Here is a 25729-nt window from a genome sequence, read left to right as displayed (position 1 = left end):
TAAGAAGCTAACTGAGTAGAAGAACAAATAACTTCATTCTAAAATTAAAAGAGAAGCTTTTTTAGAATATAGTTGATATAGTTCAACTATTAAACTTAACGGTATAACATATGACTTATATATTTCTTTAGATCTTTCTTATGTAGATTATGATTTATGTTTTTCCTTTTCATTTTGGAGTTATGGTATGGTTGTCCAAAATGGATTGATATGCAATCCATTTTTTTATTTAATTATGTATTATTTTGCATTGTTATGAAAATAAAAATTCTTTATTTTCATGTTATTATAATTTTAAGTGTTATTTAATTACAAAATTTTATTAATACATGATGAGTTTGATAATACTTGAATGGTTTGTGCAAAATATGCTTTTGTTTAAATAGAAGTAATTTAAATAAATACATAATAGTGATGTTAGAGAAAATAATAATGATATATATATATATATATATATACCGTTATACCAAAATTTTATTGGTTCGTATAAAACTTGTATAAAATTTCTAAACATACTTTTTTTAATTTGCATTTTGTTTGTTATTGTTTAAGATGCTAGTTCTCGACAAGTGCTTTGCACGTCAATATCACGAATATATATATATATATATATATATATATATATATAAAGTATGTTTAGAAATTTTATACAAGTTTTATACGAACCAATAAAATTTTGGTATAACGGTATAAATAAATATCTTACTAAGTAATAAATATTGTCCTTAGACACATATCTCCAAAGATAAAAACATACAAGAATGTAAATGATACTATATAGTGCAATAAATAAATAATATTGTACTCAATTTTTTTCTACTTTTATTGAAATTTTTGAAGACTTTAACTTACCAAACCAAAGACAAAGAAGTAATTTATGGAGTAACACATTGTATAACACATAATATAATTCTATGAGAAGAAATTTGACGGCTTTAGCTCTTCATATAAGATTAACAAATAAGGATATAGGTTTTTATACATTTTATTCTTTAATCTTTAACAATTAAAACAACAATAATAATACACAATTACATTTAAAAGATTTCCTCCTAAAAAAATAACTCATACATTTTTCTGAAAAAAATAACAATTTAGTGCTAGCTCGGCCGCTTAGGGCTCAATTGAGCTAGTATTTTGGAGGCCCTTTCAAATGAATAGTTGGGTTGGCTAGGCTGTTCAAATCTTTAGCCCGCTCAATCCAAGCCAGCCTGTGTTAATAGCTCTACTCCTTACACTCATATATTTTTGAAATATCAGATGTCTAGGCTTGAATTATTTACACCTTAAGGTAACAAACGAGTACCAGGAGTTGTGGTGGAATGGTAAGTAGTTTTTCATCTTTAATCAAAGATCTTGGGTTCGAATATCCCTGGGGTATGAAGTTGCCTTTGATTAGGGAGCGCGGTGGAATGGCAAATGAGGGCTTGATAAGTATCTATAGCAGCCTTTAAGTTGTTGGAATCAATATCGCCAAATAACTTCATGCTTTACAAATACCGAATGAGCTCAACAGAGAACTTTCCCTTCCTTGTTGAGCTTATTTCCCCAATCTGTGAATAAGAGATCCATTAGCAGCAGAAACAGCAATCTCATTTCATATTAACAATTCTCTATAGGATATAACACGGATCATTCAAAGCCCCAAAATGAGCTAAGCATTGGTTGGTTGCATATACTAGTTTTCGCAACAAGTAATTCTCACAACATAAACAACCAAACCTCCAAAATCACTGATCACACTATCCGCAGTATGCATTTTCATTAAATCACTAAGCAGGAAAAGTAAGTCATGTCATCAAACAAACTAAGCATTTATCTGAAGGAAGTCTTGATAGAGAGACTCCATAAAAAATGAGAATTCTGCAACCAAACCTAACTATTGCCCCAAGTAAAATTCTCTAACAAGAAGTTCAATCCCAAACTAGTAGCGGTGTCCGCTGTATGATATTTTACTCGGGCACTAAAAGTTTGAGGATTAAGGTACTCGGGCACTAAAAGTTCTCTATATTTTCTATTGGCATACAAATCTCTAACAAGATAAAGGCTCCTTGCAAACTAATGACAACTAGTTAGATCACATGTATAGAGTTTTTTCTTCTATTTTTCTATATGTTGTGCTAAGTCTACATGGATTCCAAGAAGATGTAGGTCTTTGGGATAATTCGTTCCATCTAATTTTATGTCTACCTCGTCCCTTTTAACACTTTATATTACCATGGTTTCACACCTACAAGTTGATATTTTAAGAGATGACTAATCTCGAGACTTTTTTTCATTTTATCCCTCCATGTGTGCTACTGCACCTTCAGCCAAATGTGATAATTCCTGATCTTGTACCACCACCCATCCATCTTAACAGACATATTTCTGCAACACTTATCCTATGAATATCCTGCAGAAATTCTCTAAATTACAATCACCTAATTAATCTAAAAACAATTGTCAACAAGTTGGCATTATAGCAAGGCATCAAAAAACTTAAACCAAAGCTTTACTATTTGCTTTTTTCTCTAGTCACTTTTTTTTTGGTTAGCCTTGTTTTATAGGTTAAAGAGAACTTTGAAATTTGAAACAATGTTTTTGGATGAACTTAAGTTGAGTGATATTGGAAAAGGATACTCCAGTAGTTAAGGAAATGGGAGTTCACATTTTAAGTGAACTCCTGAAAAAATGGAATTTCAACGTCAGAACTTATAGGAAGAGATAAGTATGTCCTTTTGGTCGGCCAACCAGATGTGGATCTAGCCCTGTATCTATGGGTTCACGGAAACCCAGTAGCTTTCACCTAAATCTTGTATATGTATGTTGAAATATTCTAAATATCTATACATATTTGATTGTAGGAACCCATAAGCTTCAAATCCGCCTCTGCAACCAACGAGCCAATGAGAAGAGAATATTTAACTCAATACTGAAAAAGCATTATAAAATTTAAAGCAAAGACTACTTCTATCCTTAGGTTATTTGTTGTGTGCGTGGGCACGCGATAAGGGAGGGTAATTCATTCTGATTCATTCACTTTACCAACTACGGAAGAATTTTATTAGAAGTAACTTACTTTAAGTCTTCCTTCTCCGCTAACTGATATCATGTCTCCAGTCTTAATGATAGTATTGCTTTTTGTCACGGTGCTCCAATTGACACGAACATCTCCATTACTAAAACAATATAGAGTGAGACAGTATCAACTTAGGCAACAATGTATTCGGCCAAATACATCTGTAATATCAAAGCAGTAAAAACATATAGAACTGTAACGAAATTAACACTTTCTATGATGGTAATATGTGTGCCAGCTTGAGCGCAGCTCAACTGTTCCACCGATTACCTGCTACCTCCCATTAGCACAGCTACTGGTAAAGACTTGCAGGTGGAAGAAAAGCACCTAGTATTTTTTGCTTCCGCTAAGATTTAAACCATAGACCTCATCGTTCTCCTCCAACTTCATTGACCATTAGACCACACTCTTGGGTACAAACAAACATATTATCCACATTGTTAGTGATTCATTCAATTTTTGAGACTATAACAGCAAACCTAAGTTGCTCGGACTCTCCAAAAATGTTGCCGCACCCGTCTCGGATTCTTCAAAAATAAACTATTTTTGGAGGATCTGACATTCACCGAAGAGTGGATAATATATGTTTTTGGATAAATTACTGGATCTTCTTTTCTTTTTGATTTCTTCTTTAGGAAGTGATTAACAAATAACAACTTCCTTCAAGTTGTTAATTATTCACCTGATCTTCTACCAGTATAATGCATGAACTAATCTATGTCTATGCTTGTGCATCCTTTCCTCACACAGAAAGCTTCTCCTAGAGGCATCGTCCATTTATGATTGCCTTGGAGCAAGCATCCATTTCAAGGAAAAATAAATCCTTCCAAACATCCAACTCAAGCAGTAAACCATAGCAAGAGACTTTTCAGTCCCTTCAAGAAATTAGTTTTGCCTTTATGAGATAAGGGAGAATGCACAGCAATGCAGTGAGATTCCGTTTATGGCAATGTTACAGATGTTGAACCTAGTAAAGATTATAGGTTGTGGATCTTTTCAATTACCTCGCTCTTTTGCAGGTGACAATCAAAATGAACCCAAATTTAAAGCCTACAGGGTATAGAAAAGACCTAAACAATGTGAGAATCAATGAGAAGTTGAAGAAATTTCATAGAAGGGACCCATTTGAATACCATATATATAATTTCTAGGTCATACTGTACTGGAAGGACAGCTTATGTGCGGATCCTTTGTTTTTGGGAAGGATAGCTTAACCAATCTATGACAATGATTACGGATAGCATGTGGTTCATAAATTGAGGCAAGAACCATTTTTATTTATCTATATACGAATAACTAATGTAAGGATCATTATGTAGTCATTCACCACGCCAAGCACACATCAAGCAAAATATTTTGGACAGAGAAAAAATATACAGAGGGGGATTACCTAATCAAACTGGCCATTTTAGTTCGAGAAACTTTGAATCCTGCACTAGCTACAGCATCAAGTCTCAATGATGCCTCAATGGATTTTGAGGACTTTGTCCTGGAAAAAGTAAAATAAAAGTGGAAATATCCTAGATAAAAATGTGTTGTGTATGAAGGGAAGAAATCAAAGGAACTATAAGTGTAACACTTTCGACCTTGGTGGTTCATATTCAAGGGCAAGCAATGGAATCTTCTTGCAAGAGACAGAAACATTTCCAACCTACAAGAAAATATTAAGTGGAAGCCTTATTATTCCAATTTTTTTTAAAAAAATTACGACTGTTCGCTCCTTTGGGATTTCTGTCAACTATTTTTTATGAAGAAAATTCATGCTCAGTCATTCTCCAATTCAATGTAATATCATGTGATAAAGTGGATGATGGCAGTGAGCACAGTATTCCTTGATATTCACAATTACTTAGAATTTCACTCTAATTGGCTAGTAGAAGCTAGTGGCGAATTGGTAAGATACTGTAAGAGGAAGTAATCTGCAAAGTACCGTTACCTTGTCCAATGCTGATATAAGGAAGTCAGAAAGTTCTGGAACAACAAGAACATGAGCTCCCTTTTCACCCTAAACATCAGAAAGCGATGTTCAGGATAATCCAACACGTAGAAGAAATGGGAAGTGGAATACGTTACAACAGTTGCACAAATACGCACACAAGACCAACACCATGAAATTAGTCGGAGCGTGTGAAAGAAAGTAAGAATTTAATATAGTTTCAAAAGAACAGAAATTCAGAAACATTTAAATATCTGAAGCGTAACTTTGATGTTAGTTTAAAACAGCCATTTAACAATCTCCAAAGAAGCTCAACCATTTTTCTGTTTTAGGAGGCAGTTTGCTTTTATATAGTAGCTAAGCAAGGATTCTTTGTTGTGCTCTGGTTCTTTGTATTTTTTTACGACGGCAGCATTCAGGCTAACTTGTGGGCACCTTGACTATTCCATCAGATACCAGTTACTTCCACCAACACAAGTATCGGCTAACTCTAACCCCCAAGGTTTAGGTAGATGGAAGAGATCACCTAGTGTATTTTGCTTCTGCTGGAATTTGAACCTTAGACCTCATGGTTTTCCTCCCACTTTATTTTATACTAGACTTACACAATTACATGCATTGTCATACTCTAGTTTTTTATGTGCCTAAGCTAATTTAGTAGTATGTTCTCGGTGTTGAAGGGACATTTCAATAATCTATCTTGGATGTTGCTTCATTCAACAAGCTTTGTGCTACTTCTACATTTCGTTGAGGGTGTTTGAATCACCACTTCCACACTAAAACAAAGTAGTCATTAGATATCAAAGTATTGATCAACAAGTTTACTTCTTAAGCATACACTACCTCCACATATTAGTTCTGACTCATCTTTTATGTTCCATTTTACTTGGCCCTTGTTGATTTGACATTTCTCTTGAGAAACTATTTATTAGGAGTTTGTTTACTAAATTATCCTTATAATTGTCCTTTGAAAATCTAGGTTTGACAACTATTACTTCATATACTTACCCATGATAAGGTTAATATGAGAAGAAAATAATAATCTCTCTTGATTTGCTGAAATTGACAAGTAAACAAGAAAATCTATTTTTAGTATAAGGGCCAACTAAAATGGAACAGAGGGAGTACATAATAACTCAGCTACAAAGAGGTGGATCCTCTCTTAGGTGTAATGACCGCAACTCTCTGCCCAAGAGCCCTCTATTTGATCAACAATTGATCACCCTCTGTCACTTCTATCTTTCTTTTACATATATTTTTTTTAAGCGAACAAATGATGAAATCAACTAGGTGTTGCCAAAACTTGTAAGAGAGATAGAAAACCTCCAAAAAATAAATAAACAAAATACCTGCAAGAGTATATCTCCCAGCTTATTCCTTGCAATCCCTGTACCAAGGATTGCACCAAGGAAATCACCATGAGAACAAGGTTGAAATGAAAAGTTCCCTGAAATACTGGACAGAGGACCATTTTTCACAATAATAAAGAGGATTTTTTGATTGGTCGAATTAAACAGCAGGCATAACTGAACAATTACAGGAGGACATACCTCAAGGCTGCAACATTATCTGGATCACTTGTTAATGCCTCCACGTGTCCAACTGAGAGTCGGCATCGTTCAGCCTGTTTAAGGAGACAGTAAATATAAATTCAAGCAGCTTTATTGCTCAAACTAGTTTTGTAAAACAAACTGTGTCCAACCTCTGGGTATCCTCCTTGTGCAACTATTCTGAGATCAGCTAACCTTTCTAAGACTAGCATTGACTCTTTTAATACAGGTGGAGTCAGAAACTCAGTATGTAAAACTTCTCGTCTTAATGATGCCCGTTTTGCCTGAGAAGTACGCAAGTGATAATCAGTTTAGATTAAGACTTAGGACAATGTTTTGGTGCTTTTTCTACAACAAGGACCAAAGAGTTGAAAAACTAGACAAGACTTCTCAACTGTTAATTGAGAGGAGTGATTGGTCAGGTAGATGTATATGTACCAGTTCAACAATACGTTTCACATCTTCAATGGTGTTCTTGTCTCTCACTCCTTTCAGTAAAATATCAGCATCACCCTTAATAGCCTGTGGTAGGCTGCATATTCCAAAAGCTGTTTTGAAAGAGGCCAATAACATGTGGGTCATCAGCTATCAAAGTTTGAAACTAAAAGTAGAATGTTTAGGTCAATAGATATTCCCAAGGAATCTTACAATCCTAAACAATTTATGCTGATGTAAGAAACAACAAATTTATCCAAATAGCCCTCAAATTATTACACATTGTTTCATGTGATCTTTATGAGGAAGTTGAGACAGACAAATATATGCTAAAAGACCCTTCGGGGTGGCCCAGTGGTTTGAGCTTGGGACTTCCATGTTGGGTGGCCTCAAGTTCGAAACCCCTTGCCAGCGAAAGCAAGGGGTTTGCCTTCTAGGTCGAGCTCGTCCTGGTGCGGGTTACCTCTCCTATGTGGTTTGCGAGCTATTGCATAAGAGGGGGGTGGGGTTTACCTTGTGCGCACCCAAAGGGTAGTGGCTGCGGGTTTCCCTTGTCATAAAAAAATATATATATATGCTAAAAGAAAAGTTGACCAAAATAGTACTTTGAAGTTTCCACCTTGGTTTTATTTGGTCACTATAATTTCAAAGAGACTCATATTTTCCTTATACTAGTCTGCAAGTGACCGAATTGGCCCAGCCGGTAATACGCGCAAAAAGCTTTCAGCCTATTGATCTTGTGAAGTGCACATGAACGGCTAAAAAAAAAGGAAAAATTCTATGATTGTAAAGACTAACAATGTTGCCCGTGAGTGAGTGTTGGCATGTATGGCCAAACATATCTATACGATGTGTCATAGGAATGTAAAAATGTTAATATGAATGTACAACAATACTAGATTGGACAAAGCAGACCTTACCCCTACCTTATTGAGGTAGAGAGACTGTTTCAGCTCAAGTAGCGCATAACAAAGCAGTTTGAAGGTGTATTGATAGTATGAGTGTGAACTTAAGGAATTGTTAATTTTTGAGAACTTGTAGTTTGTCCTAAAAGATAAATTATTGAGTATAATGATAAAAGGATCCAAATAGAGTGAGATGATTATTAGGATTTCACATAGACCTGTCTTACATACCTTGGAGATCAATGTTTGAATCCCAACACTAAGTGATTTCTTTCATTTGCCTAAGTCTTAGTGAGCAACTTACTCAATATCTAACAGGTGTCCGAAGGAAAAGTCGAGGTGTGTGTCGCTGATTAAACCATCACTGCTATAAAAAAGATTATATAAACCCCTAGCTAGTCTGTATTGAAGCATTGTTGTTCTTGTATGTAATTTCAATTGTGAGATTTGTGATATTCAACAAGCCCACTAATGTTCTTCTTGCATAACAACGAATTAGGAACATGGAGATGTAAAAGTAATTAGTTTAATAAAGAATTAGGGAACATGCAGGTGTATACACTGTATCTATGTATTATGTTGTTTTGGTTCAAAAAATTTTCCAGGTTCGTGGCAGATTCTCCAAACAGAGTACATTTTTTTAAAAAAACTGGTAACTTTTTGTATTGCTCAGCATTAAGGGCTATGCTGGCCACCTCCAAGAAACTATTACAAGAACGGAAAAAACTAAAAGGAGATACAGAGAACCTACGAAGTCCACTAAATGGAACTCCTCTTCTATATCCTGTTCTTTACACCAAAAACCTAGAGAAGTAATTACTTTCCATTTGACCTTCTGTATTGTACACTCCTTTCCTTCAAAAAATCCTCTGATTCCATTTTTTCCATATAATCCACCAGATACACGTTCGAACTGTTCTCCACCATCTTTTCTGACTTTTGCTGCGTCCCTTTTGATCCAGCAACTAACGAGGTCAGAAGTGTGTACTGGCATAGTCCAATAATCATTGGTATCCTTGTACATTTTTGGAGGATCTACTATAGATTCAACAACATTTTCGGAGAGTACGAGCAACATAACCTAAATAGGATAAGAGTTTTCAGTTTCTATTTCCAACGCGTTAACAACATGCCGTTAACTTATGACGGGGCTGGTATAGGCTAGTTTAGCCAGTTCCTTCACAAGCTTATAATAAGAACCATATGGGTAACTTGTTAACAATTTGAATCAAATGAAAGTAAACGAAATATTTATAAAGACTACTTGGGTCATTGATTTCACTTAGTCCATAGTGAGCTAGATACCATTTTGTTCAAAGTCCGAACACAGTAACCTTGACCCAAACTCTATGTTTGTCTTAAGAAATTCATTTAATACATAGTCTTTATTAATTTAGAACTCAATAACTTCAAAAAGGCTAAAATCGAAGCTGCAAAATTCCGGTTCCACCTCTGTCCATAGTAGATACACCATTTAACAAGTAAGTAGCATTGCACTCAACTATTTCAGCTAAATTACCATACAAATTGACACAAAATCATCAAAAAGTAGACACGCTAGAAATGAAGAAATTTCCATACCTGAGGGGTGTAGAGGTGTTCGGAGGATGAGGTTTGTACCGGAAAAGAAGTCTCCGACGACATGAGTGGTGGGACGAGTAGATAGAAATGAGGGAACTACTCTTCTGAGAATCGATTGTGCGGCAAAGCCGGCGGCAGCCATGGCCGGTACACGTAGTGCGCACATTGGTTCGTGATTTTGGGGTAGTAAAATATAAAGCAAGATTTTGGATGAATGGAGATAAATTAATATTGAAAAATCACATAATGGAAAAAAAAAAAAAAGGAGAGAAAAGTACAAATATATCCGAACTATCGTAAATAGTATGTAACATACACTTTGTCATACCGTTAAGATATTTATGCTCTTACGGTCCAAAAATAGAGCATATCTACCATTTATACTAACATACATAAACGTGTCATAATTTTATCTATCGATTCAACATTTATCGATGGATAAGATTGCGTCACGTGTCTCTATTTAGTCTTCCGTTAAAGAGAATGACGTATATGCTCTAATTTATGGGCGGCAGATGCACCATGTCTCAAAAATATGACGGAGGGTATCTACGTACCATTTACGATAGTTTGATATATATTTGTCTTTTTACTACATTTATTTACTTTAAATTTGGAAAATATAAATGTTATTTTGAATTTGTGTTGAAAATGAGTTTTTGGAAAGAGAACTTGAAAATATTTAAATTTTCGTGAGTGAAGGTAAAATTTATTAAAATCTGATTCTTTTATTGAAATTGATCAAATTATATTTACAAACAATATTTGATTTTATTTTAAAAAGTAAAAAATCTACTTTCAAAATCTATGAGTCTATGCAAGTGTTGAGCTATCAGGAGCTACTTGATCTCAAAATCTATGAGCTTTTTGGATGATAAAAAGTGCTTATAAAATGTATTTTTAAAAAGTTAACGTGTTTGACCAAGCTTTTGGATGAAAAATTAAGTAACTTTTTTCAAAAGCCAAAATGTAGTTTTTTCTCGTAGTACTTTTAAAAGCTTGATCAAACGCTAAATTATGGTTCAAAAATTTATTGGTCAAACACAAACTATTTCTCAACAAAAATACTTTATCCGACCAACACGAAGGCAAACTAGAGTTCGAGCAACATAGGTTTCTTTCCTGTGCAAAACAACATGAAGGGACTTAGAGTATTTTGTTAAAGCTCCGTGCGGCCCTCAACGATTCGACTGATCTGTTGGCGGGAATGACACTTAGCTTCACTCAACATAACAGAGAAGAGACTTTGTTTCAATGAAACAGAATGTAGGCAGATCATAAAGAACTTAGATGTTTACAATTAATGCCAAAGATAAAAATCTTTAAGCAAATGTCAAAACTTGAAACTACTATACCAACCAACATCAAACAAGCTTAGTTACTCTTGAATGCCTTATCTACCAGCAACATTATGACTGAAAAAAGATAGGCATGATTTGAAATTACAAAAAATAGACCTTGATATTGCAACACTCTAAGCAATACCAAGTTTCCCCCCCTCTACTTCTTGTCTTTCATATTATCCTAGAGAAGATGTGAGAATGCTAGAAGAAGTAGCGGAACTACAAGCGCAGCAGGAGCAGCCAATAGCCAATAGTTAATCGCCTTTTTGCGTTTAAGTATAGTTTTAGGAATTTCTGTGTTTTTTGCTCGTGCTGCTCGATGCTTGACAGCTTTACCTTTAGGCTCCTTGAGCTTAGGTGCTGCTGGTGTTTCAATGTTTTCCTCCAAATTGACTTCTTCAGCAACTATTTCAACTGGTTCCTCGGTAACTAAATCTCCAGCGTTCTTCTTCGCTTTCTTCTCAAGTTCCTGAAATGAGTAAAGGTGTGTTAAGTCCACGACTAATGTAAAATGTAAATTCCAACGACGTAAAAGCTAAAGCAAATAGTAGAATGATAAGAATAATTTCCTTGAGTTTCCTCTTTTCAGCTTCTTTCTGAGCTTTTATTGCTGCTTTAGCAGCTGCTTTCTCTTTCAACTTCTTTTTCCTTTCCATTGCCTGTCGATTTTTCACAATCTCCTCCTCTCTCTTCATTTCCTTCAATTTTGCTTCATCAGTTTCCTTGTTTTTTGGCTTCACATCCTTGGGTTGCTTTTCTAAACCATGGATCTCCTCTTCAATATCAAAGATGTAGTTAGTTTCCGTAACTTTGCTACTTGCATCTTTCGGCTTCTTGGTGTTCTTCTCTTTAGTATCCGTAACGTTGCTACTTGCATCTTTCGTCTTCTTGGTGTTCTTCTCTTTGTTTACTTTCTGAGCAGGCTCTGATTCTTCCTTCGACGGTTTTACAGTAGTTTTCTCAACAATCTCAGGCTGTGCAACAGTCTGCGCCTGTGGTAAGACAAGTCGCTTCTCATCAGGGTTCCGCATCCTGCCATCCCTGCTCAACTGCCTAATATCAAGTGATGCCAAAATTCTCCTCTCATAGTCATCCCTAAAGGGCTTGCCACTCCATAGTGAGATGAATTTATCGACCTGAAAACAAACGAAATTACTGTCAGCAAAGAAACATGCAAAACTTCAAATTTAGCAACTAAAGACAGATCTAAGGTCTGTCTAGCCTTTGATTCAATTTGAATGGCATTCACACGTGCCTTCTAGAATTTCTTCGCATGCTGCAGGAGATGTTATTGGGGTCTGATTCGACGTCGTAGTTTTAGCAACTAATGTCAAAATTTTGATATGTTCAAATTCAGCAACTAAAGACAGATCAAAGGTACCTCAGTAAGTGAGAGTTCTTTAAGGGCTTCAACATCCTTCTTGTCTGCTAGCAGTTTTGCCTTTTGCAACAGTGCAACGTTTTTGTAGAAAGGCGCATTCTGAGAAAATGAAACGACATTGATTATAAAGACTTTCCGAATGCTTTGATTTACATTGAATAAATCAACTATCATCTAGAAAATGCCATGTAAAATATACAAGTGCTTATCTAGTAAACTTAAGAATAATGCAATTGACATGGAAAGAGCAGCATACCGCTTCTTCCCGTTGATTTCTCAATTCCTGAACGCGTACAAACGCTGCATCCCTCTTCTTTGTTACTTCCTTCAATTCCTCATCCAAAGATTTGATCTGGCTGGTGTTCGCATCGAGCTGATCATCTAGTATCTTCAGCTTGGCCTTAACTGCCTGTTGCTCCTTGTGAACCCCGTCAAGTCCACCACTTATAAGCTATAGTACAAAAAAGTGTCGAATATTGTTAGTTAACAATGACAATACAGGGAAAATGAAGTTAAGGCTATAAAACTTAATATCATCATTTCTACATGTATACGACAAGATCTGTCCGTTACCTTGACCTGCTTTTGGATTGATTCTTTTTCACCCATTGAATCCTGAATCTGTGCCCTCAGAACTACATTTTCTTTAATCTCTCCCCTTGTTCCTTCAAGTTGTTTAATTTCTCTTAGAATTTTCTTCTCTTCTGTTAGAGGAATGCTTTCATGCTGAATGCGGTACTGCAGACTCTTAATCTAAATGATATCCAAATAAAAAGTTAAACCATGAACGTTAGGTAAAGTTATCAATGACCGAGCTGATGAAGATACGAAGAAAATGAAGGATGTACAACTCTTCAGAAATGAAAAAAAAAATCGATTTACTTTCATTTGGAACTATGGCCTAAATTCCGGGACTCCTCGATAGTAACAAAACGTAAGAACTTAAAAGAACAAAGAGACTAGAGCTTACAAGATTATCAAGCTCCGCCTCAGATGAACACAGACCAACACCTCCTTCTCTCCCATCTTTCCTAGGACCACGGAGCTTTCCCAACGCATCCTGCAGAGGTTTTATTTCCTTTCTCTTCCCTTCAATTACTGTCCGAAACTCCTTATTCTCAGCACTCACAGGTTTCCTTTGACCAAACAACTCTGATCGTTCAGCCTGCAAAAACACAAGTTTGGACTCATCCAGAGTAATCTTTCAAAGTCTTGGTAAACAGATACCATCAAACTACCACATAGTTATGAAAGGTCTCATGATCATTAGCGTAATCGATTTTTTATGTCAAATCAATGGTTCACACGGATAAAGTAAATAAATGATACTTGCAGGAAATGTGCAAGCGTTCTATGCAATGCAATCAACCATACTAAAGGAAAATAGTATATCTGGAATGCTTGTATGCCTAATGAGCAAGAGAGGAGAAGAAAAAGGATGATTATGATTCGAAAACTCAACCATTTTGACTTCATTTCTCGTTTTAAATTTCTTCTGAACACATTAAACAGAACAACGAACGATGTCAACGTTCAGCTGAAAGAAGACTTATGGACAAAACTTACCCTCCTGGCTCGCAATTTTTCAATAAGCTGAAATCTTGTTTTGTTCATTTTCTGTAGCTCTTTTTCTGCCTGATCAAATTTGGGCTTCAGGTTTTGGTCTTCAAATCTTCGATATCTTACAATGTAGAAAGAATGGATCTGCTTAGGTTCAGGCCAGTCCTCAACTGCATCCTTTCGGAGGGCGGTAACAGGAACTTTTTTCCCTTCCTCCTTAATTGGTTCTTTAGTACCATGAGAGCCAAATTTAATAGGCTCATTAACCTTCGCACCATTATTCATTTTCTTATTTTCCTTCGGAAGGTTTTTCTTTTCGCTTACAGTTTCAGCTGGAACACGAGCTGACTGAGACGCCATATCTCTAACCACAATTCACTGAGAAACAAACAAAACTCAGCCTTCAACTCTAAAATCCTGAATCAAGCGAAAACAGAACATATTAGCCTTAGTTACTAACTCATTGGATGATAAAACTGTGCCCCGGGGACACAGAACACCAAACGGAGAAAGTAAACAAAAGTTTCTAAGTAACAGAACCTATTCACAACAACCGTGTAATCCCACAAGTGTAGTTTAAGGGTACGCAGCCTTACACATACCTTGTGAAGGTAGAGAGGTTCCCGACTCAAGTAAAGCATATCAAAATCAAGTACGGAAGGAAATACAGTACTAATAAAAATTGAAGAATAACAATGCAGCAGAGTCATAATAACAATACAAACAAGGGAAACTAGAAAATGCTCGCAAACTATACTAACCTTCTACCCTAATCCCCGACCTTCATATCTTCCTATCTAGGGTCCGCGGCGGAGCTACCTTGTACAAAGGGCGGGGAAAATTATAGTATTTATACATGGTTAAAATAATTTTATATGTATGTATAGTAGATGTCGAACCCCCTTCGACTACTTCATGTGTCTACTTCTACAAATATTAAACCCCCTTATTAAAAATATTGGTTCTGCCTCTGTATAGGGTCATGACTTTGGTAAGTTGCAGATAAGTTATGTCTTGACTAATATCCTCTCCCCTCAATACTTCTTCAACCTACCTCTACCTCTCGTCGTACCCCACCATAGCCAACCTCTCACGCCTCCTCACTAAGGGCATATGTGTATCTCCTATTCACAAGCTCGAACTATCTTAACCTAACCTCCCTCATCTTATCCACCACAGATGTCACTCCCGCTTTTTTTTCAAATATCTTCCTTCCTAATCCTATCTCTCCTGGTATGCCTATTCATCAATCTTAACATCCCTTTTTTTCCCCCTACTTTCATCTTCTAGACGTGCAAGGTCTTGACCGACTAGATATTCACACTAAACTTCATATGTAATATTTGTCAAAAACTTAACACAACCATAATGTATTAACGAATCACATCGTAAATAACAATAAAGATTATATACATGCTTTAATGCAATACTAAAAAAAAGATTGATAATATTGTTGTAATTCAATAATGTTACATTTCAATTTCCAAATAAAATTCAATTGTCAAAAATAGGCAATTACCTTATAAGATCAAGATCAACACAGATTGAAAGTTAAAAAAAGGAAATAATCAAACACCAAAAGAAAATATGATTTTTTTTTTATTATTATTATTTTGTTTTTTTTTTTTTGTTAGAAGAAAAAAAAAAGAGAAAAGTGTTAAAGGAGTGAAGAAAGGGAGAAATGAAAATGGATTTAAAAAATGAAGCAATGTATAAGGGAGAGTGAAAGGGTAAAATGAAGGTAGAGATTTTTAAAGAGAGTGTACCTTTCATTTGGAACTAAATTTTAGAGGGCCAATAGAAAGAGAGATTATGAGAGAAACAAGTGACACCCCCCACATATCTTCAACCCCCCCCCCTCTATTTTTTTAATATATCGTATTAAATATATATGATATTTGAAATTTAATATGATCGAATTATTTCAGTTTAGATATCAGATTTCAAGGTAGACTAGAAGCGATAAAGTTATTACCTTAGGCCCAAAAAATTGACGTGTAATCAAAATGTTATTCTTAACTTATTCATAGGAACCTTTATTTTAAATTTCTTATTTACATATATGGTGTTAGATATATTCAGCGAGATCAATCATGATATATATATATATATATATATATATATATATATATATATAAAAGTTATTTTATGTATATGGAGATTTTAAAGAATAGGAAAAATAACTATAATTCCTAATTTAATGTTATAGTAACAAATTAGAAGTTAAAGCTACTTAAATTTGGGATTCTTTTCATCCTTTAATAAAATATCATAAAAGAAAACCAAATATTTCTCTCTCTATGTATTTAAAATATTTTTACAAATATTTTATCTCTACTACAATCAATATTAATAGTATTTACTTTAATACCACTTCTTATTTTCATGTAAAATTAATATTAATATTAATATTACATATTTCAGTTTTCAATGAAACTGATCTTTAATTTTCCTCCGTTTATAAATTGTTTTTAGTTACAAAAGCAAATAGTTTATTGTTATGTTTGTTATCTTGATAATATTGCTTTGTGTTTGCAATAATTTCTTTAAGATGAGCTACTTATATTTTTTAATCTATATATGTATATAAAATAAATATAATGGATATTAATTTTTATTTTATTTTTTTATACTTTATTTCTTCATATTTTGAGCCACCTAATAACAATTTAAATTCAATTAACTTGAAATTTTAAATGTATTATAGAGTAATATTTATATCGCTATGCCGGGATTAAATATATATAATAAATATAATGGACATTAAATTTTTTATTTATTTTTTATACTTGTATGTCTTGCCACCTAATGACAATCCAAACTCAATTAACTTAAAATTTTAAATGTGTTATAAATCCATTGTATAGTATATGTGGATTATCTATTAGATTTATCCACTATTAAATGGGTTCATGTATAGGTGTTTCCAAAGTGATAAAACTTCCAAGATAACTATGTATCTATTAATTAGATGACTTTTGGAGTGATATCTCAACACTATAAATAGAGAATCACCACCATTTGGAAAACATACTTGAATAAGAAAAATTCCTCCTCTATCTTATACTTCTTGTCTTTTTCTTCTTATATTCTGAGCTTTATTTACAATACGTTATCAGTACGAAGTTGCTACTTGCAAAGGTATTATATAAATATTTTTATTTAATTCACATATTCTCTCATAATTTCATTATGTCGAATTTATCCAAACTTGAGTTCGTGGCATTAGATATTTCTGGAAAGAATTATCTTTCATGGGATGTTGAGATTCACTTGGCTGCTAAAGGTCTTGATGCCACTATTACTCAGGGAAATGAAGCATCGAGTCAAGATAAGGCGAAGGCTATGATTTTCCTTCGTCATCATCTTGATGAGGGCCTGAAGATTGATAATTTGACAGTAAAAGATTCACTTGAATTGTGGACTGATTTAAAGGGGAATATGACCACCTAAAGGCAACAATGTTGCCAAGAACTCGTTATGAGTGGATGCATTTACGGTTTCAAGATTTTAAGACCGTAATTGAATACAACTCTGTTGTATTAAGGATAACCTCCCAGTTAAAATTATGTGGGGAGACTATAAAAGATGATGAGGACATGTTGAAAAAGACACTTACTTCTTTCCATGCTTCAAATGTGATATTGCAGCAACAATATCGTGAAAAGGGTTTCAGAAATATTCAGAACTAATTTCATGTCTTTTGTGGCTGAGCAACATAATGATCTTTTAATGAAAAATCATGAAGCTCGTCCCACTGGAGCTGCTCTATTACTGGAGGCAAATGTGATGGGAGCACGTGATCAATCTGAAGTAAAAAGAGATGATCATCGGGGCTATAATAATGCACGGGAATGTGACAAAGATAAGAGACGATACACTAATCATCGAGGTGGTGGTCATAATAAACAACATGAGTTCTCAAAATAACCCCTCAAAAAGTAATTGTCGTCGTTGTGGCATGAAAGGCCATTGGAAGAATGAATGTGGCACACATGAGCATTTTGTAAGGCTCTATCAAAATTCCTTTAAAAAGAAAGGAAATAAAAGTGGCGCTTCCTCTTCCAATGCTCGAGCTGAGTCATATATGACTTTTAAAGATGATGATAAGCCAGGAACATCTCAGAAATATGATAAGGATGTTGAAGCAAATTTGACTTTAAAGGATGATGTTTTTAATGGCCTTGGTGACATTACTCATATGAAAGTTGATGACTTCTTTGGAGATCGAAACTGATGTTTGATCTTTAGTTGGGGAATGAAGTCTGTTAATATTTTACATAATATTTTACTTATGTGTTTTTAATTATTATGTTATTCATGTTGAAGTATTTAAATTTCCATTGTTAATTTTGTTTCTTCCTTCTTTTAATGTATTTTATTTTAATGAAAATTAATAGAAATTCACAATTGTCAGTTGGATTCAAGATTAGTAATAGAGATGTATGCCTTCTTGATAGTGCTACAACGCATACAATATTCAAAGAAAAGAAATATTTTTCTAATTTGGTTATGAAAATGGCATATGTCAACACAATATCAGGTAGTACAAAATTAATTGAGAACTCTGGAAGAGCGACCTTATTACTACCTGGAGGGACAATATTAAACATTGATAATGCATTATATTGTAGTAAGTCTCAAAGAAACTTATTAAGTTTCAAAGTTATTCGCCAAAATGACTATCATGTTGAGACGGCTAATGAAGGAAAGGTTGAATACCTTTACATTACTACAATTAATGTAGAGAAGAAAATTGTGCATGAAAAATTACCTACACTTTCTTCTGGGTTGTACTATACAAGTATAAGTACAGTTGAATCACATGCCGTAGTAAACTAAAGGTTTACTAATTTTAATGATTTTATCATTTGACATGACCGGCTGGGTTATCCTGGATTTAATATGATGCGCAAAATCATTGAGAATTCACATGGGCACACCTTAAAGAGCCCAAATATCCTTCAATCAAAGGAATTCTCTTGTGTTGCTTGTTCTCAAGGAAAGTTGATCATTAAGCCATCAACAGTTAAGGTTGGAATTGAATCCCCTGCGTTTCTGAAACGTATTCAGGGTGATATATGTGGACCAATTCAATCTGCATGTGGACCCTTTAAATATTATATGGTCTTGATAGATGTTTCTACAAGATGGTCACATGTGTGTTTATTATCAACTCGCAACATGGCTTTTGCGAGATTGTTGGCTCAAATAATAAGATTGAAAGCACAATTTTCAGATTATACAATAAAGATAATCTGTCTAGATAATGCTGGTCAATTTACATCTCAGGCATTTTATGATTATTGTATGTCTACTGGTATAACAGTTGAACATCCAGTTGCGCATGTTCACATTCAAAACGGTCTTGCAGAATCATTGATTAAACGTCTGCAATTGATAGCTAGACCATTACTAATGAGAACAAAGTTATCCGTGTCTATGTGGGGGCATGCTTTTTTGCATGTAGCAACACTTGTGCGCATAAGACCGACCAATTATCATGAATTCTCCCCATTACAATTGACTTTTGGTCAAGAGCCAGCCAAACATTTTCCATCTTAGAATTTTTGAATGTGTGGTGTATGTCCCAATTGCTCCACCACAACGCACAAAGATGGGGCCCCAAAGAAGGTTGGGGATATATGTTGGGTATGAATCTCCTTCAATCATAAAATATTTGGAGCCTATGACTGGAGATTTATTTAAGGCAAGATTTGTTGATTGTCATTTTGATGAATCAGTATACCCAACATTAGGGGGAGAACATAAGTCGTTGGGAAAAGAGATAGATCGGAATTCATCATCTCTATCTCATCTGGATCCTCGAACAAACCAATGTGAGCAAGAAATTTAAAGAATAACTTATTTGCAGAACATTGCAAATCAGCTACCAGATGCATTTACTAATCTTCCAAGGATTACTAAATCGCATATTCCAGTTGTTAATGCTCCAGTTCGAGTTGATATCCCGACGGGACAAATTGTTAAGGCAAATGAGTCTAGACCACATTTGAAGCGTGATAGACCAATTGGTTCCAAGGATAAAAATCCTCGAAAGAGAAAAGGAATAAATGATCAAGATGATCATGGGTTGAAAGAAATTTCTCAAGATGAGACCCAAGTCATAACACATGATGAGGAGGAGGTTCTAACTTCTAAAAACAATAAAATTTCAATGAATTATGTCTCGACGAGAAAGTTGTGAAATCGAAATAATGTTGTGATTGACAACATATTTGCCTATACTGTTGCTATTGACATAATGCAAAAAGATAAAGATTTTGAGCCAAAATCTATTCACGAATGTAGACAAAGAAATGATTGGCCAAAATGAAAGGATGCAATTCAAGCTGAATTGACTTCACTAGAAAAACGTGAAGTTTTTAGATCAATAATCCGAACACCTAAAGGTATTAAGCCAGTGGGATACAAATGGTTTTTTGTACGTAAATGAAATGAGAAAGGTGAAGTCGTGAGATATAAGGCCTGACTCGTTGCTCAAGGTTTTTCTCAAAGACCTGACATTGATTATATGGAGACATATTCTCCAGATCACCTTCAGATATCTCATAAATCTGACAGTTCATGAAAAACTTGAAATGCGTCTAATGGACATTGTCACAACCTATCTACATGACTAATTGTACTACAACATTTTCATGAAAATTCCTAAAGCATTCAAAGTGCCTGAAGCATACAAAGATTCAAGAGAAACTTGTTCAATAAAGCTTCAGAAATCTCTGTATGAATTGAAACAATCAGGAAGAATGTGGTACAATCGTCTGAGTGAATATTTGTTAAAGAAAGGGTATAAAAATGACCCGATTTGTTCCTGCATTTTCATTAAATGGTCGAGGTCTGAATTTGTTATAATAGTTGTGTATGTTGATGATTTGAACATCATTGGCACTCGTAAAGAGCTTTTAGAAGCTGTTGAGTGTCTGAAAAAAGAATTTGAAATGAAATATCTCGGCAAGACAAAATTTTATCTTGGCCTACAAATTGAGAATTTATCAAATGGAATACTTGTTCATCAATCAACGTAAAAAAAAATACTAAAGCGTTTTTACATGGATAACTCACATCCATTGAGTACTCCAATGGTGGTAAGATCGTTTGACATCAATACAAACCCATTTCGACCTCAAGAGAATGATGAAGAGCTTCTTGGTGATGAAACTCCTTACCTTTAGTGCGATTGGGACACAATGTACCTTGCTAACAATACTCGACCAGATATCTGTTTTGCAGTAAGTCTACTTGAAAGATTCAGTTCCTCTCCAACAAAAAGACATTGGAATGGTGTTAAACACATACTTCGATATCTTCAGGGGACCATGAACATGGTTTTATTCTATTCTAATGAATCGAAGTCAGAACTGATTGGTTACGCAGATGCAGGGTATTTATCTAATCCGCATAAAGCTCGATCACAAACAGGCTATTTGTTTACATGTGGAGACACGACAATATCTTGGTGATCAATGAAGCAAACGTTGGTAGCCACTTCTTCAAATTATGCAGAAATAGTAGTCATCCATGAAGCAAGTCGAGAGTGCGTCTGGTTGAGATCAATGACCCATCATATTCAGGAAAGGTGTGGATTTTCTTTGAAAAAGAATATACCAACCACAATGTACGAAGATAATGCTGCATGTTTAGCTCAATTGAAAGAAGGATACATCAAATGAGACCGGACAAAGCATATTTCACCAAAGTTCTTTTTCACGCATGTTCTTCAACAATATGGTGAGATAGAAGTTCAACAAATTCGTTCAAGTGATAATCTTGCTGATTTATTCACTAAGGCATTGCCAACATCAACATTTGAGAAGTTGAGATACAAGATTGGGATGCACCGTCTCCGAGATATCAAGTAAAATTTTCATCAGGGGGAGCGCATTATGCGTTGTACTCTTTTTCTTAACTATGGTTTTGTCCCAAGTTGGATTTTCCTGGTAAGGTTTTTAACGAGGCAACATTCAAAGCGTATTATGAGATATGTGTACTCTTTTTCTTTCACCAGGTTTATTGCCACTAGGTTTTTCCTAGTAAGGTTTTAACGAGACACATAATCTATGGATATCCAAGGGGGAGTATTGTAAATCCATTGTATAGTATATGTGTATTATCCATTAGATTTATCCACTATTAAATGGGTTCATGTATAGATGCTTTCAAGGTGATAAAAACTTCCAAGATAACTATGTATCTATTAATTAGATGACTTTTTGAATGATATTTCAACACTATAAATAGAAAATTACTCACCATTTGGAAGACATACTTGAATAAGGAAATTCTCTCCTCTATCTTATATTTCTTGTATTTTTCTTCTTATATTCTGAGCTTTCTTTACAATAAAATATATTTTAGAGTAATATTTATATCGTTATATGCTGGAATTATATATTTTTGTTATTTTTTTATTTCAAGATAAAAAGATAATTTATCTCAATATAATTATTAATCCTGAAATAAATTATTCAATCTTTACAACTATATAATAAATTAAAAAATATTTAATAATTATTTTAAAATTAATTATTCTTTTATCCCTCGTATCAAACCTAAAAATAAAATTGCCGTCTTGGGGTCAAACTAGAGGAAAAATGGTTTTGTCTTTATATTATTATCTAGAAGTATACACACATGTCAGCTCATGGCCAATTCCAATTTTTAATTTTTTTTTTATGTTTTCGATAATTCTAATGCTAAATTCTGACTTTTCCTGATAAAAATCAATTACATAATTTATAGTACTATATACTTGTCTTTCTTTTAGACCTCTCTTGTATAATTTTAATATTTTATCTTACATTTTTATATTGCTTATATTTTGTAAATATCAAATGATATCTTAAATCTAACTGTAATTAAAAATTAAATAGATCTTTTCAAATTTATTTATTTTAAATCTGTTGCAAAAACTTGTTATCAAGAATAAATATTCCCTTTTCTTTTATATTATTATTTAGATTTTATCTTTAATTCTAAAAGTTGTGTGAATATCGTTTGGGGACTAACAAAATATTAGATTATCATTTTAACATATACAAAAATGTTATATCATAATTTAATATTTTCTTATAAATTCTCAACATGTTCTAAAGGGATATTTAGAAATATAAAAGAAGACCATTTACTAAGCAACCACGAAAAAATTGAGTGAAAAAACTTTACTAAACTTTTCACCTTTGGCTTTTGATTGAACAATTCTACTAGAAAAATCAGTGAACTTTTAGTTATTATATAAAAAAAAGGGAATACTGCGAGAAAATATTTATGTCACGTAAGTTTGTTAGTCGATTTAATCATCTTATATTTGTATACAAATGTCAATCATATACAATTATTATACACTTTATATATAATAGTATATACCGAATTAAGTAACGGTGTAGCGTAATATTTTATGTTGGACCTTATATTTATTTAGGATTCTTATAAATAACTCATGACAAGGTTCAACAATGGTATCTTTGAACATGGAGAAAACATGTGCAAATCCTCTAGCTATAACTTTTATTATTTGTTTTTTCCTACTTGGAACCTCTATCAACATGACTCTTATTTTCCCTTTTCACACAATTACTTCAATAATCTTCTCAATATTCCCATCTTATATTACTATTACAAATAATCAACATAGTAATTCATACTTTGTTGAATCAAAAATCAATCAAATACCTCAATATAATAATAATAATCGTTCGATACCTCGATTCGCTTACTTGATTTCTGGATCAAAGGGTGATCTTGAAAAGTTATGGAGGTGTTTGAGATCAATATATCATCCATGGAATTACTATGTTGTTCATTTGGACTTGGAGTCAAATGTACAAGAGAGATTGGAACTTGCTTTAAGATTGAAAAAAGATGAAATTTATACAAAAGTTGGAAATGTGTATATGATTAGTAAAGCAAATATGGTTACATATAGAGGACCAACTATGGTTGCTAACACACTTCATGCTTGTGCTATTCTACTTGAGAAACATAAAGATTGGGATTGGTTTATCAATTTGAGTGCTTCTGATTATCCTTTGGTTACTCAAGATGGTTAGTACTCTAGTCCTTTAGTACACCTTTTTTATTCTGTTAAATCGATGTTCACACAAATAGTCAGACAGATTTATCTGCCAGTTATTTTGAATTAAATCAGTTGGATGAATGACTTTTTAGATTAGTTCTCTTTTTTTTTAGTTCCACCCTACGTAAAGGGCGGAGCTATATTTCAATGAAATCGAATTCCTTAGTCGAAAAATAATATTGTGTGACGTAGATTAAAAGACTAATTTAATTTGTTGATGGTCGCCCTATTCGCGGTGTTCTTCTCGATAGTTTTAATCTTGTTTGACTATGTTTTTGTATCTATATAAGTTGTTAAATTCGATTTATATGAGGGAATTTTGTATATGACATAAATAAAGGTAGTTCAAAAGTGTACAGATTGCAAGTCCAAACACCGGCAATTAAACTTTAAGGATAGTGTACACACGACTGTTCTTCTAAGACTCTATTTGTAAGATCATACTGAGATGCGTTTGTTGTCAATGTTCTCTCTAACAACTTAAACTATTAAACGGGATATCTCTGATTTTCCTTTTTTATGCAGATCTACTCTACACATTTTCTGATTTGAAATCAGACTTGAATTTCATTGAGCACACAAGTGAGCTAGGTTGGAAAGAGTATGTGTCTTAACTTAGTACTCTTGTGGCTATGAATAATTCACTATTCAAGCTTTAATTCTAATGTCGTTATATATTTTAGGAAAAAAGGATAAATATATCCTCGAATAATTAAAAATGGTATGCAGATACCTCCGTCATGCTTTTGGGACATTGGTGCCCCTACAGTCCAAAGACTAGAGCATATACCATTTATACTAACTGACATACACGTGTCATAATTTTATCCACCAACCTGACATCAGATCAATGGATAAGATTGTGTCACGTGTCCCTATTTAGTCTTTCTTTAGAGTGAAAGATATATACGCTCAAATTTTTGAATGACAGGAGCACTAATGTCCCAAAAAAGTATGACGGATGATATCTACATACTATTTACGATAGTTTGGGTATATTTCTCCTTTTTCCCTATATTTTATTATCATTTTGCAGGGCCAAAAGGGCAATGCCACTAATTATAGACCCAGGGTTGTACAAAACCACAAAGTCTGATATATTTTGGGTCACACCAAAAAGACATGTTCCCACAGCCTTTAAACTCTTTACTGGTATTTTGACTTACCTTATAAGTGATTTGATTGTGTAAATATTACGTACGACAACGATGCATAAAACTCAAACTCTAAAGCATGTTACAAACATGACCACAGGTTCAGCTTGGATGATCCTTTCACATGCATTTGTGGAATACTGTATATGGGGATGGGATAATCTCCCTAGGAACCTACTTCTGTACTACTCGAATTTCGTGTCCTCTCCAGAAGGCTACTTTCAGACAGTTGTATGCAATGCACCAGAATTCACTTCAACTGTTATCAACCATGACATGCACTATATTTCTTGGGATGTTCCTCCAAGACAGCATCCACATACACTTACCCTCAATGACACTGCAAATATGATAGCAAGTGGAGCAGCGTTTGCGCGCAAGTTCAAGCAAGATGATCCTGTTTTAGACAAGATTGATATGGAATTACTAAATAGGAGTAATGGTAGCTTCACACCTGGTGGTTGGTGTGCTGGAAATCCTCCTTGTTCTAAAGTTGGAAATCCAACAAAACTTAGGCCAGGTCCAGGGGGTCAAAGACTTCGACGTCTTATTGATGAACTAGTATTTTCAGCTAAATATGGTCAGAACCAGTGTAGTTAGATCTTTGTTGTATTTGCATCCTTGCTTGCTAATCCACAAAAGCAGGGGGGACAAAAATGTATCATTAAAAGAGCCAGACAAATATATCGACAATGAACTCAGCCATTTGTCGAATAAACAGGCCAGT

General features: G+C 34.0%; 4 protein-coding genes across 4 annotated transcripts; 2 read left to right on the top strand and 2 right to left on the bottom strand.

The window, feature by feature from the left end:
- Positions 1-925: 925 nt before the first annotated feature.
- Positions 926-9722, bottom strand: LOC101250575 (uncharacterized). Its single transcript, XM_004251812.5, has 10 exons — positions 9469-9722; positions 6986-7095; positions 6700-6831; positions 6548-6621; positions 6347-6452; positions 4998-5066; positions 4648-4712; positions 4452-4550; positions 3062-3161; positions 926-1553 (listed from the first exon to the last, which is right to left on the bottom strand). The coding sequence occupies exons 1-10, from the start codon at positions 9632-9634 to the stop codon at positions 1491-1493; spliced, it is 984 nt and encodes a 327-aa protein (XP_004251860.1). The 5' UTR covers positions 9635-9722; the 3' UTR covers positions 926-1490.
- A 1024-nt stretch (positions 9723-10746) lies between these two features.
- LOC101250279 (proton pump-interactor 1) lies at positions 10747-15430 on the bottom strand. The gene is made up of 8 exons (XM_069292558.1): positions 15272-15430; positions 13759-14169; positions 13163-13357; positions 12766-12945; positions 12449-12643; positions 12193-12291; positions 11389-11947; positions 10747-11285 (listed from the first exon to the last, which is right to left on the bottom strand). Exons 2-8 carry the CDS (start codon positions 14110-14112, stop codon positions 10993-10995), a joined length of 1875 nt encoding a protein of 624 aa, XP_069148659.1. The 5' UTR covers positions 14113-14169; positions 15272-15430; the 3' UTR covers positions 10747-10992.
- Positions 15431-16944: 1514 nt separating this feature from the next.
- On the top strand, positions 16945-17989 carry LOC138340697 (uncharacterized). Its single transcript, XM_069292633.1, has 3 exons — positions 16945-17171; positions 17403-17565; positions 17789-17989. Exons 1-3 carry the CDS (start codon positions 16945-16947, stop codon positions 17987-17989), a joined length of 591 nt encoding a protein of 196 aa, XP_069148734.1.
- LOC101262188 (beta-glucuronosyltransferase GlcAT14A-like) lies at positions 17873-25729 on the top strand. Its single transcript, XM_010315597.3, has 4 exons — positions 17873-23817; positions 24374-24449; positions 24885-25000; positions 25103-25729. The coding sequence occupies exons 1-4, from the start codon at positions 23229-23231 to the stop codon at positions 25600-25602; spliced, it is 1281 nt and encodes a 426-aa protein (XP_010313899.1). The 5' UTR covers positions 17873-23228; the 3' UTR covers positions 25603-25729.

This window comes from Solanum lycopersicum, chromosome 12 (genome assembly GCF_036512215.1).
Source record: "Solanum lycopersicum chromosome 12, SLM_r2.1".
NCBI classification, from domain to species: domain Eukaryota; kingdom Viridiplantae; phylum Streptophyta; class Magnoliopsida; order Solanales; family Solanaceae; genus Solanum; species Solanum lycopersicum.
Note: the sequence above shows the minus strand (reverse complement) of the source record. Positions and strands in the feature narration are given on the sequence as shown.

What these genes read in the sequence shown, in the direction of transcription:
- LOC101250575 (XM_004251812.5), bottom strand. Translation starts at nt 9,634, where the DNA reads ATGTGCGCACTACGTGTACCGGCCATGGCTGCCGCCGGCTTTGCCGCA. An exon ending in TGAAACGTATTGTTGAACTG is followed by an intron (nt 6,832 to 6,985) that starts GTACATATACAT and finishes CGTACTTCTCAG; the next exon opens with GCAAAACGGGCATCATTAAG. An exon ending in GATAATGTTGCAGCCTTGAG is followed by an intron (nt 6,453 to 6,547) that starts GTATGTCCTCCT and finishes TCCTCTGTCCAG; the next exon opens with TATTTCAGGGAACTTTTCAT.
- LOC138340697 (XM_069292633.1), top strand. Translation starts at nt 16,945, where the DNA reads ATGTCGAATTTATCCAAACTTGAGTTCGTGGCATTAGATATTTCTGGA. An exon ending in GTAAAAGATTCACTTGAATT is followed by an intron (nt 17,172 to 17,402) that starts GTGGACTGATTT and finishes GTGATATTGCAG; the next exon opens with CAACAATATCGTGAAAAGGG. An exon ending in GAGCACGTGATCAATCTGAA is followed by an intron (nt 17,566 to 17,788) that starts GTAAAAAGAGAT and finishes TCCTTTAAAAAG; the next exon opens with AAAGGAAATAAAAGTGGCGC.
- LOC101250279 (XM_069292558.1), bottom strand. Translation starts at nt 14,112, where the DNA reads ATGGCGTCTCAGTCAGCTCGTGTTCCAGCTGAAACTGTAAGCGAAAAG. An exon ending in CAATCCAAAAGCAGGTCAAG is followed by an intron (nt 12,644 to 12,765) that starts GTAACGGACAGA and finishes TTTGTACTATAG; the next exon opens with CTTATAAGTGGTGGACTTGA. An exon ending in GAAAGAAGCTGAAAAGAGGA is followed by an intron (nt 11,286 to 11,388) that starts AACTCAAGGAAA and finishes ACCTTTACTCAT; the next exon opens with TTCAGGAACTTGAGAAGAAA.
- LOC101262188 (XM_010315597.3), top strand. Translation starts at nt 23,229, where the DNA reads ATGGTATCTTTGAACATGGAGAAAACATGTGCAAATCCTCTAGCTATA. An exon ending in AGTGAGCTAGGTTGGAAAGA is followed by an intron (nt 24,450 to 24,884) that starts GTATGTGTCTTA and finishes ATCATTTTGCAG; the next exon opens with GGCCAAAAGGGCAATGCCAC. An exon ending in AGCCTTTAAACTCTTTACTG is followed by an intron (nt 25,001 to 25,102) that starts GTATTTTGACTT and finishes ACATGACCACAG; the next exon opens with GTTCAGCTTGGATGATCCTT.